We start from the raw sequence: 12,184 nt of genomic DNA, 5'->3' as shown, positions 1-12,184 counted from the left end.
TGTTGTGCCATTGTGACAAATTGTCTTTTTTCTCATTATTTCACCTGCACTATGGTGCCCTTTGTATCACATGTAGGTGACCCAACTGGCCAACAACCAGCAGAAGCATAACAGGTCACACACACACACACACACACACACACACACACGTGCACTCAGGTTGTCCTTTTTGTGTCTCTCTGATCAGACAGGGTGGCACTCTTGCTCCATGCTCATGGCCGCCCACTCTGTGTCCTGTTGTCTACGCCAGCTCATCCCTGAGACCCAGCGGTGTTCGCTCTGGCCGCCACTCCGTTCCTCTCTAACTGCTTTGTTGCGTATAGCCGATCCCCTTTAGTGTACGATCCATTACGATTTCACCCCACACCAACCAACTGGCCATGTCCTCGCCTCGTCCTCTCACTACTTTATAGCTCCTTCATCACTTGGTGTTGTGTGTGTGTGTGTGTGTGTGTGTGTGGGAAACAGAATGTATTGTCTTTGAGGTATTTAGCTAGTGCTGGAATGCGCCAGTGGGCTCTTCAGCTCCTCAGACAGGTGGGGGGGGGAGGAGGATGGGGAAGACAACATGTCCTTGATCTTTTTCTCTCTCTGTGTGTGCGTGCGTGTGTGTGTGTGTGTGCTGTGTGTGTGTGTACCCTGCAGCCATGGTCATCCCTACTGCGGAACTGGAACAGCCTGGCAGTGACCCACCCGGGCTACATGGCCTTCCTGACCTATGACGAGGTCAAGGCTCGCCTCCAGAAGTTCATCCACAAGCCTGGCAGGTAGGAGGCGGTACAACCCACACAGTTCATGGCCTCTGGAGGCATCTGTCGTCCTGTTACCTCACTTACCTCACAACTAACTATTTTCATTTAAGGGTAGTCATTGCTACTTCCCTATTGATGCATCAAATGCATTTATCTTTCTTACTCAGACTACATCTAATTCATGTTAGCATATTCACATGTTACAGTATGTCAGCTAGCATCAAACCTAGAAGACAGAAAGTGCATGTTAGCATCATGCTAATTCATTGACAATACCTATTTCACTACTACATGTGCAATGTTTACCAAAATACCCAGTAACATGTATTTAAAACACAGGTCCATGGCAAAAAATATGTATTTATGTACTGGGTCATAATGCTATCTGAACCACTCATGAAGGTTATCATCACTCTGTGTCTGCACTTTTCAGTGTGTGACCTGTATTTATTTAGCATGTTTATTCAGTATTAAGCAACTGCTTCCTGAACACGCACAAATTTCCCTCAATAACCTGATCCTTGAGCTTGTATTTGCCAAATGTAATGCGTCCTTATCAACTGTTGGAATGTTTCACTCTCAAACATAAACACACAAATACACACACACACACACTAATTTCTGTGTCAATCACACATGTACACTTTTAACACTTGCACAGTTTCCTCTCTCTCCCTCTCTCTCTCTCTCTCTCTCTCTCTCTCTCTCTCACTCTCTCACTCTCTCTCTCACACTCTCTCACACTGCTGCTATTTAGTAGTGCACGTGGTGGCGTGCTGCTAAGTCTGTCTCAGGACAGACTGGTACCGCCCCTCAATGGAGTGATTGTGAAACCGCGCTGATGTCACTTCCACGACGGACTACTCTTGAGCTCTGCTACTTAGGAGACAGACGGACAAAGAGATAGATGGAAAGATAGACAGAAGGAGAGAGACTGACAGACAGACAGACTGATATACTTCCTAATGTCTCAGCTCTTCTCCTGTGTGTTAAATGCTCTGTTGTGTCCTTATTTGGATATATGCGAACTAGCATGCAACTCTGTTGGTGGTTTGATAGGAAGCTTCTTTATAGGTTATATTGGGTTGTTTTGTTGTTCTATATCAGGCACCATGTTTGCACATGCAAATAAGTGTTTATCTCTCTCTCTCTCTCTCTCTCTCTCTCTCTCTCTCTCTCTCTCTCTCTCTCTCTCTCTCTCTCTCTGTGTGATCTGCAGCTTCTTTTTAAGGCAGCTGCTGCTCAGGTCAGTGGGCCATCGGCTATGTCACGGCTGACGGTAACATCCTTCAGACCATCCCCCACAATAAGCCCCTCTTCCAGGCCCTCATCGACGGCTTCCGGGAAGGCTTGTGAGTCCCAAACATCCCCCAGAATACACACTCATACACACACACACACACCGTGCACTCAGGTTGTCCTTTTGTGTCTCTCTGATCAGACAGGGTGGCACTCTTGCTCCATGCTCATGGCGCCCACTCTGTGTCCTGTTGTCTCACGCCAGCTCATCCTGAGACAGCCAGCGGTGTTCAGCTCTGGCCGCCACTCCGTTCCTCTCTAACTGCTTTGTTCGCGTATGGCCGATCCCCTTTAGTGTCTGATCCATTCACGATTTCACCCCGCAACCAACTGGCCATGTCACCATGCGTCCCTCTCACTGCTTTATAGCTCCTTCATCACACTTGGTGTGTGTGTGTGTGTGTGTGTGTGTGGAAACAGAATGTATTGTCTTTGAGGTATTTAGCTAGTGCTGGAATAAGCCAGTGGGCTCTTCAGCTCCTCAGACAGGTGGGGGGGGGAGGAGGATGGGGAAGACAACATGTCTTGATCTTTTCTCTCTTTCTCTGTGTGTGTGATTGATGTGTGTGTGTGTGTGTGTGTGTACCCTGCAGCCATGGTCATCCCTACTGCGGAACTGGAACAGCCTGGCAGTGACCCACCGGGCTACATGGCCTTCCTGACCTATGGCGAGGTCAAGGCTGCGCCTCAGAAGTTCATCCACAAGCCTGGCAGGGTAGGAGTGGTACACCCACACAGTTCATGGCCTCTGGAGGCATCTGTGCGTCCTGTTACCTCCTTACCTCACAACTAACTATTTTTCATTTGGGGTAGTCATTGCTACTTCCCTATTTGATGCATCAAATGCATTTATCTTTCTTACTCAGACCATCTAATTCATGTTAGCATATTCACATGTTACAGTATGTCAGCTAGCATCAAACCTAGAAGACAGAAAGTGCATGTTAGCATCATGCTGAATTCATTGACAATACCTATTTCACTACTACATGGCAATGTTTGCCAAAATACCCAGTAACATGTATTTAAAACACAGGTCCATGGCAAAATATGTGTTATTTATGTACTGGGTCTTAATGCTATCTGAACCACTCATGAAGGTTATCATCACTCTGTGTCTGCACTTTTTCAGTGTGTGACCTGTATTTATTTAGCATGTTTATTCAGTATTAAGCAACTGCTTCCTGAACACGCACAAATTTCCCTCAATAACCTGATCCTTGAGCTTGTATTTGCCAAATGTAATCGTCCTTATCAACTGTTGGAATGTTTCACTCTCAAACATAAACACACAAATACACACACACACACTAATTTCTGTGTCAATCACACATGTACACTTTTAACACTTGCACAGTTTCTCTCTCTCTCTCTCTCTCTCTCTCTCTCTCTCTCTCTCTCTCTCTCTCTCTCTCTCTCTCTCTCTCTCACTGCTGCTATTTGTAGTGCACGTGGTGGCGTGCTGCTAAGTCTGTCTCAGGACAGACTGGTACCGCTCCCTCAATGGAGTGATTGTGAAACAGCGCTGATGTCCACTTCCGACGGACTACTCTTGAGCTCTGCTACTTAGGAGACAGACGGACAAAGAGATAGATGGACAGATAGACAGAAGGAAGAGAGACTGACAACAGACAGACTGATATACTTCCCTAATGTCTCAGCTCTTCTCCTGTGTGTTAAATGCTCTGTTGTGTCCTTATTTGGATATATGCGAACTAGCATGCGCTCTGTTGGTGGTTTTGATAGGAAGCTTCTTTATAGGATTATATTAGGTTGTTTTGTTTGTTCTATATCAGGCACCATGTTTGCACATGCAAATAAGTGTTTATCTCTCTCTCTCTCTCTCTCTCTCTCTCTCTCTCCCTCTCTCTCTGTGTGATCTGCAGCTACATCTTTCGTCTGAGCTGCACGCGGCTGGGTCAGTGGGCCATCGGCTATGTCACGGCTGACGGTAACATCCTTCAGACCATCCCCCACAATAAGCCCCTCTTCCAGGCCCTCATCGACGGCTTCCGGGAAGGCTTGTGAGTCCCAAACATCCCCCAGAATACACACTCATACACACACACACACTCGTGTGTAAACACTCCTCTACAAATCAATACAAGTGGCAAACAAAAATGAGTCTTAGGACCGTTTTTAACCTCCAGTCCTGATATTGACACTGAATGTGAGACATGAGTCAAATAAAGCAACTAAATCCACTTAATTTCTTAAGAAAATATAAACATCCTGTTCCCTTAATTTGCTCTCTAAAGTGATTTGAAAAGGGATAACCGAAGATGAAATGGAGTTCTGTGGCTGTGATCTCAGCCATAATCATGCTTCTTCGGAATCCTCCCTGCACTTGACCTTTGCCCCCCCCCAGAGAGCGTGTGCCTGCGGATGCGTCATTTCCTCCATGCGCTCCCCAGTCGGGCCGGATCGTGTTCCACGTCTGGTCAGGGTTTCTTGTTTTTGTAAGGCCCAGCAGAGTAACTCGCCGTGTAATTTCCCCTGTGGCTTTTCTCTTGGAAGACGTGGAAGACGGCCTCTTTTCCTGAACTTTTGTTTATCTTGTTTCGGGAGGAAAGAAACGCGACCGAATCGCCCGTCACCGTTAATGACGAGTTAGGGTTCGGCGTGACTGATGTCTCAGCATTTGGTGTATATTATCAAGCGCCATCATCGACCACCAGGAATTGCTTTGACTGTAACTTTAGTAGGGAGGAGGAAGTCTCTTCTGTCTGACTGCTTGTTTATATGGTAAAACCCCAGAGCACAGCAGAGATCCTCGGAGGCCAAAGTCCTCTTCCTCCACAGCTCCAGTCAGACTTTGCCCACCACACACACACACTAATATTTCACATTTCCCTATCCTTCTCTCTGAACCGTGGACTGGCATGGCATTGATGTCAGTTCAATTTAAAAGTGTTGCCAAAGCAGAACATCACACACTTTAAACAGTAATATGGGAAAAAACAGCTAAATGGGAGGGGGGACTCATTTAATGTATCAAGACTTCTTACAGGAAGTAATGAAATGATTCTCTCTCTCGTCCTCCGTTTCAGTTACTTGTTCCCTGACGGCCGCACCCAGAATCCAGATCTGACGGGTCTGTGTGAACCGTCTCCACAGGACCATATCAAAGTTACCCAGGTCCGTGTGTGTGTGTGTGTGTGTGTGTGTCTGCTGTGTTAAGCCACTGCTCTCTGGCCTCTACTCTCTTGATGCCACTGTGCAGTTAGTGGCAGACTACTGGAAATGTCAGCGTTTGATCTTCTGTGCTTGCCTGATGTTGAGCTAATTGTGGGGGTAGCTTATCCATTGCTGTAGATATTGAGTTTTATATGTGATTGTAATTGTAATGATAGCAGTTGGTTGCTACTGTTTCAAAGTCTCCCACTGACGTGTCCGTGTCTTCGTCTCCTCTCCCTCTCTCTCTCTCTCTCTCTCTCTCTCTCTCTCTCTCTCTCTCTCTCTCCCTGTTCCCCCCCATCAGGAGCAGTATGAGTTGTATTGTGAGATGGGCTCAACCTTCCAGCTGTGCAAGATCTGTGCCGAGAACGACAAAGATGTGAAGATCGAGCCCTGCGGACACCTCATGTGTACATCGTGCCTTACAGCATGGCAGGTAGGCCACACACACACACACACACACACACACACACACACACACACACACACACACACACACACACACACACACACACTTTCAATCGGTTAAGATTGCACACACTCACTCGGTTAAGATCACACACTAATGCACATCCTGTCACACACTCACACCTGTGTACATACATTTATGCATACAAAAACTCGCTCACAGACTCACACTTACTGTGCACACACTTCCTCCTCTCACTCTCTGTGTGTGTGTGTGTGTGTGCCTGTGCGTGTCTGTCCTTCTGTAGGAGTCAGAGGGCCAGGGCTGTCCGTTCTGCCGCTGTGAGATTAAGGGCACGGAGCCGATCGTGGTCGACCCCTTCGACCCCAAAGACAACAGCGGCTGCTCCTATGGAGGGGCGGGGGGCATGGAGGTGCGCCGTCCCCTAACTGCGACGGCAGCGGCCCGGCGCGTCTGGGCGACCGCACCTCATGATGAGCAAACTGGCAGCTTCCGGGTGAGCCGCTCACCTGGTCACATGACCAGGGGAGAATGTTCAGTGACTTAAGTTGGTCTGCGAGGAAAGTGGGTCTCGGTCTCCCCGTCTCTTCGCTTGTCTCTCCGACTCAGAGCTCTCATCCTTTCCACTTCATTTTAAGCCAGGCGTGCAGAAGAGTTGGGCCCGGAGTATTCTAGAAGCGTTGTATTCCTAGGCATTTGGGCGGAGTATTCGGCGTTGGGCGGATTATTCTAAGCGTTGGGCCCGGGTATTCTAGAGCGTTCACAGCACTCACCTTTTAGTCCCCTCGGTGGAGGAATAGGCACTCCTCTGCCTCTCTGCAGCACTTCTGATCTCCATCTAAACTTCCTTTATGCCACTTTCTTTGTCTCTCTCTCTCTCTCTCTCTCCCTCACCATGCTCTCTCTCACTCGCTTTTCTCTCTTTCTCCACTGTAGATTTCTCAGTATCATCTTTTGTGGTTTTCTCTTTCTCACACACTCGTCTTCATCATCTCCATTCCTTTCATCTCCATCTCTTTCTGTTTCTCTTGTCTGTGTCACTCTTTCCTCCCCTGCCTCTTTCTTTCTTTCTTTCTTTCTCTCTCTCTCTCTCTGTCTTCAGAAGTAGTTATTTTCCCTTATCACTGGTTCCTTTTTGGTGTGTCTTTCATCTCTGCTTCAAAGTGCACCTGTGTGTGAACCTGCATCATTTCTATATCACTCTGTGTGTGTGTGTGTGTGTGTGTGTGTGTGTGGCTGGAGTCTGCCTCTGGAGTAACTCATAAATATATGAATGCACTGAAGCTTCTGCTCTGATGCACTTCTCTCTCCATGCACTCCAGGAGATGCAGCCTCTACCAGACTCTGTGTGTGTGTGTGCACCCATGTGTTCCTATGGAGAATATAAATCATCTTTTTTTTTTGCTCTGTGTCGATTTTTATGTGAATTATGTATCTATGTGCTCACGTTTGTGTGTGTGTGTGTGTGTGTGTTCTCAGGTGGAGCGCCCCCCCTCTCCTCTCTCCATGGCCCCCCAGGCGTCCCTGCCTCCGGTGCCTCCGCGGTTAGACCTCCTGCAGCATCGCGTCCCCAGCGCCCCTGGCGCCTCCAGCCCAGGAGCCACATCAAAGGTAAACACCCACCGTCTCTCTTCAGATGCACCATGGAAAGGTTTCCCACACGTGTATTAAACCTACCATTTAATGCCCCTAATAAAGACCAATAGTGGAAATATGCAGGCATGTAACCAGTATTTAATAAAGACTTTTTATTTTTCATACAGAACTGCCTCAATTTCTTTGTTTTTTTATTGATGTATTAAACCTGGTCTAGTTATTTGTATGAAAAAGGATCATATTTCCTCGTTGATTATTTGATTGCGCGAGTGCTATGAATGTTGGTGTTTTACCGTCTTGTAGATTATTTGATTGTGCGAGTGCTGTGAATGTTGGTGTTTTATCGTCTCGTAGATTATTTGATAAGATTATTTGATTCTTGGCGAGTGCTGTGAATGTTAGTGTTTTACTCGTCTGTGGGTATTTGATTCCCGGATTTGATTCGCGAGTGCTGTGAATGTTGGTGTTTTACCGTCTCGTCTCTGCCCGGCAGGTCCCCTCTCACCATAAAGACAAGCCGCTGCCTCTTCCCCCCGCCCTGCGAGACCTGCCCCCACCCCCGCCTCCGGACCGCCCGCCACCCACCGGCCCGGACGTCCGCCTGCAGAGACGCCCCTTGCCCTGCACGCCCGGCGACCCGCCTCGCGACAAGCTTCCCCACCCCCGTAGCACGCGGCATGGAACTGGACCTTCGTGGCTGGTGCCCAAAGCGCCCTTGGCTGAGTGTGGGGCCCGAGCGTGGGGAGCTGAGGGGCAGCGGCAAGCGAGGTGGGGAGGCGTCCTCCCGCGAGCTGTCCAACCGGCACTCGCTGCCCCTGGCACTGCCCTCCGCTATGGACGGGCGAGCGGATGCTGGCCGCAACAATGGCCTGGAGCACCATCTGGTGAGTGAGAAGCCACAGACTGATGTCCTCTGTAGAACACACATATCATGCCTTGCGCCGCGCTATGCATACGCCGCGCGCTTTGCTGCAGGCTGTTGACATCATGTCTCATATGCAGCTATTCTGGATTTGTGCTTCCATTGTGTGTGTGTGCGTGCAGTTCACACTGAGGCTTGCCAGCTCAAACTCACTCACAAGTCCTTTCACAAAGTCATGTCCTTTCGTGAATGAGTGTGTGTGTGTGTGTGTAGTTGAGTGTAGTGTGTATGTGTGTGTGTATTGTAGTTTGCTCTCAGTCAGGGGGTCCCGGTCAGCGGGAGCTTTGAGAAGAGTCGTAGAGACAGGTTCATAGTTCTGCTCCAAACACTGAGGCTGTTTCACTGGTATTAGGCAACGCCATGTAGTCCTGTGTGTCTGTGTGTGTGTGTGTGTGTGTGTGTGTGTGTGTGTGTGTGTGTCAAAACAGGGCCAAAACTAACAGATGGCCACCTGTCCTTGAAACAGCAGCGTTAGCCAGCCAGCTTTGCTTTCCACTAACTTGGTCTCACACTTTCTATTTAGAGAGAAGCTGTATTAAAGTCTTGCTTGCTGCTGACTAGTGAGGGTGTGAAACCCTGTGTGTAAAAGCGGTGACCATTTCACGCCAAGAACATCACAGATGCACCAGTACCACTGCTCAGAGCTCACAGAAAACAGCACAGCTAGGTCCCCGCTTTTAAACTAAGACCACAGTAATGTGAACTCTCACAAGAACTTGACCGTTAAAGATTGTTGTTGTTTTTTTTTTCTTGTTGATTTTTTGTTGTTTTTGTTTCTGTTATCCCCGTAAGGGCATTAGTATGGACTAGATCCAGTGAGCTATGGCGAGTTTGCCTAGAGGCTCATTCAGACCGACAGAGACGAGAGACAAAGTCCTTTTAGGGAAGTCCTTCCACTCGGCGGCCACAAGGAGAGACCATCGAATGTTAATGAAATTCAGGGGTGGCAGGCCAAGTAGCCGTTGGTGATGGGAGGCTTGTGTTGTGTTCTGGTCGCCCCCTGGAGAGGTGCAGGCGCTTGGGGTGGTCCAGAGAGAGGACTGATGGGCCTCTGGGCTTCTCTTCTGGTTTTGTTTTCTCAGAGCTTTGGTGCCTCAGTGTCCGGTCGTGCTGAGTACGACAACCCCAAAGTCAAACCCTCGGCCTCCGACAACGCCATCTACTCCCTAGCTGCCAGGTAAGTTAATCAGAGGACCTGTGTGTGTGTGTGTGTCTTCTCCTGGCTGTGTATAAGTGTCCTTGTGTGAGTGTGTGGTAGTGTCCTCCTGTATGTTTATGTGTGTGTGTGTGTGGGTCGTCTCCTGGCTGTGTGGTAGTGTCCTCTTGTATATTATTTGTGTGTGTGTGTGGTCTCCTGTCTGTGTGGTAGTGTCCTCCTGTATGTATGTATGTATGTATGGATGTATGTGTGTGTGTGTGTGTGGTCTCGTGCCTGTGTGGTAGTGTCCTCCTGTATGTGTGTGTGTGTGTCGTCTCCTGGCTGTGTAGTAGTATCCGTCTGTGTGTGTGGTGTCTGGCGGTGTGTTAGTGTTGGAGTGTCCTTGAGAGGGCCAGTGGGTCCCCAGTGTGTCCAGCAGCAGGAGAGCACAGCTGCCCATGCAGAGGACCAGCTGCCACGCCAGGCCTGGGAGACTGAGCAGGCTCCCAATGCCCAGCATGGCAAAGTGCTCCGGAAATCAGAACACTTTTAAGAGCATGTGTGTGTGTGTGTGTGTGCGTGCGCGCTATTTGGGGGGTGGTGTACTTTTGTCTGTGGATGTTTGTTTCCCTCTGTGTGTATGTACATGCGCGTGTGTGTGTGTGTGTGCACGCTATTTGGGGGGTGGTGTACTTTTGTCTGGGGATGTTTGTGTGTGTGTGTGTGTGCGGCGTGTGTGTGTGTGAAGTGGTGTACTTTTTGTCTGGGGATGTTTGTATGTTTGACGTCTATACCTATGTGGGTGTGTAGGGGGGGGGGGGGGAACTCTCTGCTTTATATGGGTTCTTTTGTATGCACTTCTCTCTGTATGATTGTGTATGTGTGTGTGTGTGTATGTCCATACTTGTATGTGTGTGTGAGATGTGTCTCATCCCTCCCTCCCCCCAGGCCTCTCCCAGCGGTGAAGCAGCTGCCGTCGGAGGAGGGGGCTCAGAGTGACGAGGAGTCGGACTACATGATGCCCAACTCGCGGCCCGTGCTGCCCCCCATCAGCTCCTCCTCCCACGTGGAGCCCGCACCCAGGCCCCCTCAGGCCCCCATACTCAACTCCAGGTACCGTCACGTCACGTGTGAAGTTCTATGTTTCATTCATTTTCAGTTGGGGGCAGGCCGCGGTGACGTAGAACAGTGAAGTTCTATGTTTTCAGTCGGGGGCAGGCCGCGGTGACGTAGAACAGTGAAGTTCTATGTTTTCAGTTGGGGGCAGGCCGCGGTGACGTAGAACAGTGAGTTGGGCAAAGCGAGTGGAAAACGCTGGGGAATATTATGCAAATGAGTAGTGGGCGGCTGCCAGTCAAATTGTTTGTTGTTGCCTTTGACAGTTGCAAAATTGCAGGACTATGTTGTTTGATCGGTTAATTTGACTACTAAGAATAACTTTCAGGGCTTTGTAAGAGGTTGCTGATGTTGCTGGTACACACTGTGTTTATAAAATAGTTTTAGAAAGTTTTTGAATTCGCACCACTTGGATCACATCTGGAGTAGCCAGTTCCATTGATTACAGTGGAAGCTAGTTGTTTATAGCATACTATAGGGTGCAGAAGGCTTCAGTTCCATTACCAGAATAATAACCCGGCTGTAACAGGTGTAGGTGTTGACATGGACTCTGAGGGGTGCTGCTAGGTGCTGAGGGGTGTGTGTGTGTGTGTGTGTGTGTGCATGCCAGCCATTTGGGGGTGGTGTACTTTTGTCTGTGGATGTTTGTTTCCCCTGTGTGTATACATGTGGGTGTGTGTGTTTGTGTGTAGCGTAAGGCGCTTATTTGGGGGGTGGTGTACTTTTGTCTGGGGATGTTTGTTTCCCTCTGTGTGTATGTACATGCGCGTGTGTGTGTGTGTGTGCACGCTATTTGGGGGGTGGTGTACTTTTGTCTGGGGATGTTTGTATGTTTGACGTCTATACCTATGTGGGTGTGTAGGGGGAGGTGGGGGAAACTCTGCTTTATATGGGTTCTTTTGTATGCACTTCTCTCTGTATGATTGTGTATGTGTGTGTGTGTGTATGTCCATACTTGTATGTGTGTGTGAGATGTGTCTCATCCTCCCTCCCCCCAGGCCTCCCTACGGGTGAAGCAGCTGCCGGGCCGGAGGAGGGGCTCAGAGTGACGAGGAGTCGGACTACATGATGCCCAATCCGCGTCCGCAAGCGCCCCCCATCAGCCTCCTCCTCCCATCGGAGCCCGCGACCCAGGCCCCTCAGGCCCCCATACTAACTCCAGGCACCGGGCCACGCCACGCGGTGAAGTTCTATGTTTCATTCATTTTCAGTCGGGGCAGGTCATGTGACGAGAACAGTGAAGTTCTATGTTTCAGTCGGGGCAGGCCGCTGCTGACGAGAACAGTGAAGTTCTATGTTTTCAGTCGGGCAGGTCATGTGACGAGAACAGTGAAGTTCTATGTTTTCAGTTGGGGGCAGGCCGTGACGAGAACAGTGAGTTGGGCAAAGCCGGTGGAAAAACGCTTGGGGAATATTATGCAAATGAGCGCATGGCTGCCAGTCAAATTGTTTGTTGTTGCCTTTGACAGGCTGCAAAATTGCAGGACTATGTTGTTTGATCGGGTTAATTTGACTACTAAGAATAACTTCAGGGCTTTGTAAGAGGTTGCTGATGTTGCTGGTACACACTGTGTTATAAAATAGTTTTAGAAGAGTTTTTGAATTTGCGCACCACTTGGATCACATCTGGAGTAGCCAGTTCCATTGATTACAGTGGAAGCTAGTTGTTGTAGCATGCACTATGGGAACTGAAGGCTTCAGTTGCGTACCAGGTGTAGCCCGGCTGTAACAAGGTGTAGGTGTTGACATGGACT

General features: G+C 49.0%; 1 protein-coding gene across 1 annotated transcript in view; it reads left to right on the top strand.

Annotated features, from left to right (window-relative positions):
- The window catches only part of cbl (Cbl proto-oncogene, E3 ubiquitin protein ligase), a 48,280-nt gene that overhangs the window by 31,980 nt on the left and 4,116 nt on the right, over window positions 1–12,184 (top strand). Inside the window, 12 exon segments of the mRNA XM_048266999.1 lie at window positions 646–767; window positions 3,938–4,075; window positions 5,102–5,189; window positions 5,533–5,664; window positions 5,945–6,056; window positions 6,059–6,112; window positions 6,115–6,147; window positions 7,130–7,269; window positions 7,748–7,974; window positions 7,976–8,138; window positions 9,259–9,353; window positions 10,263–10,427. Of these exon segments, the coding sequence (XP_048122956.1) occupies window positions 646–767; window positions 3,938–4,075; window positions 5,102–5,189; window positions 5,533–5,664; window positions 5,945–6,056; window positions 6,059–6,112; window positions 6,115–6,147; window positions 7,130–7,269; window positions 7,748–7,974; window positions 7,976–8,138; window positions 9,259–9,353; window positions 10,263–10,427 (1,469 nt within the window).

This window comes from Alosa alosa, chromosome 16 (genome assembly GCF_017589495.1).
Source record: "Alosa alosa isolate M-15738 ecotype Scorff River chromosome 16, AALO_Geno_1.1, whole genome shotgun sequence".
Classification (NCBI taxonomy): domain Eukaryota; kingdom Metazoa; phylum Chordata; class Actinopteri; order Clupeiformes; family Clupeidae; genus Alosa; species Alosa alosa.
Note: the sequence above shows the minus strand (reverse complement) of the source record. Positions and strands in the feature narration are given on the sequence as shown.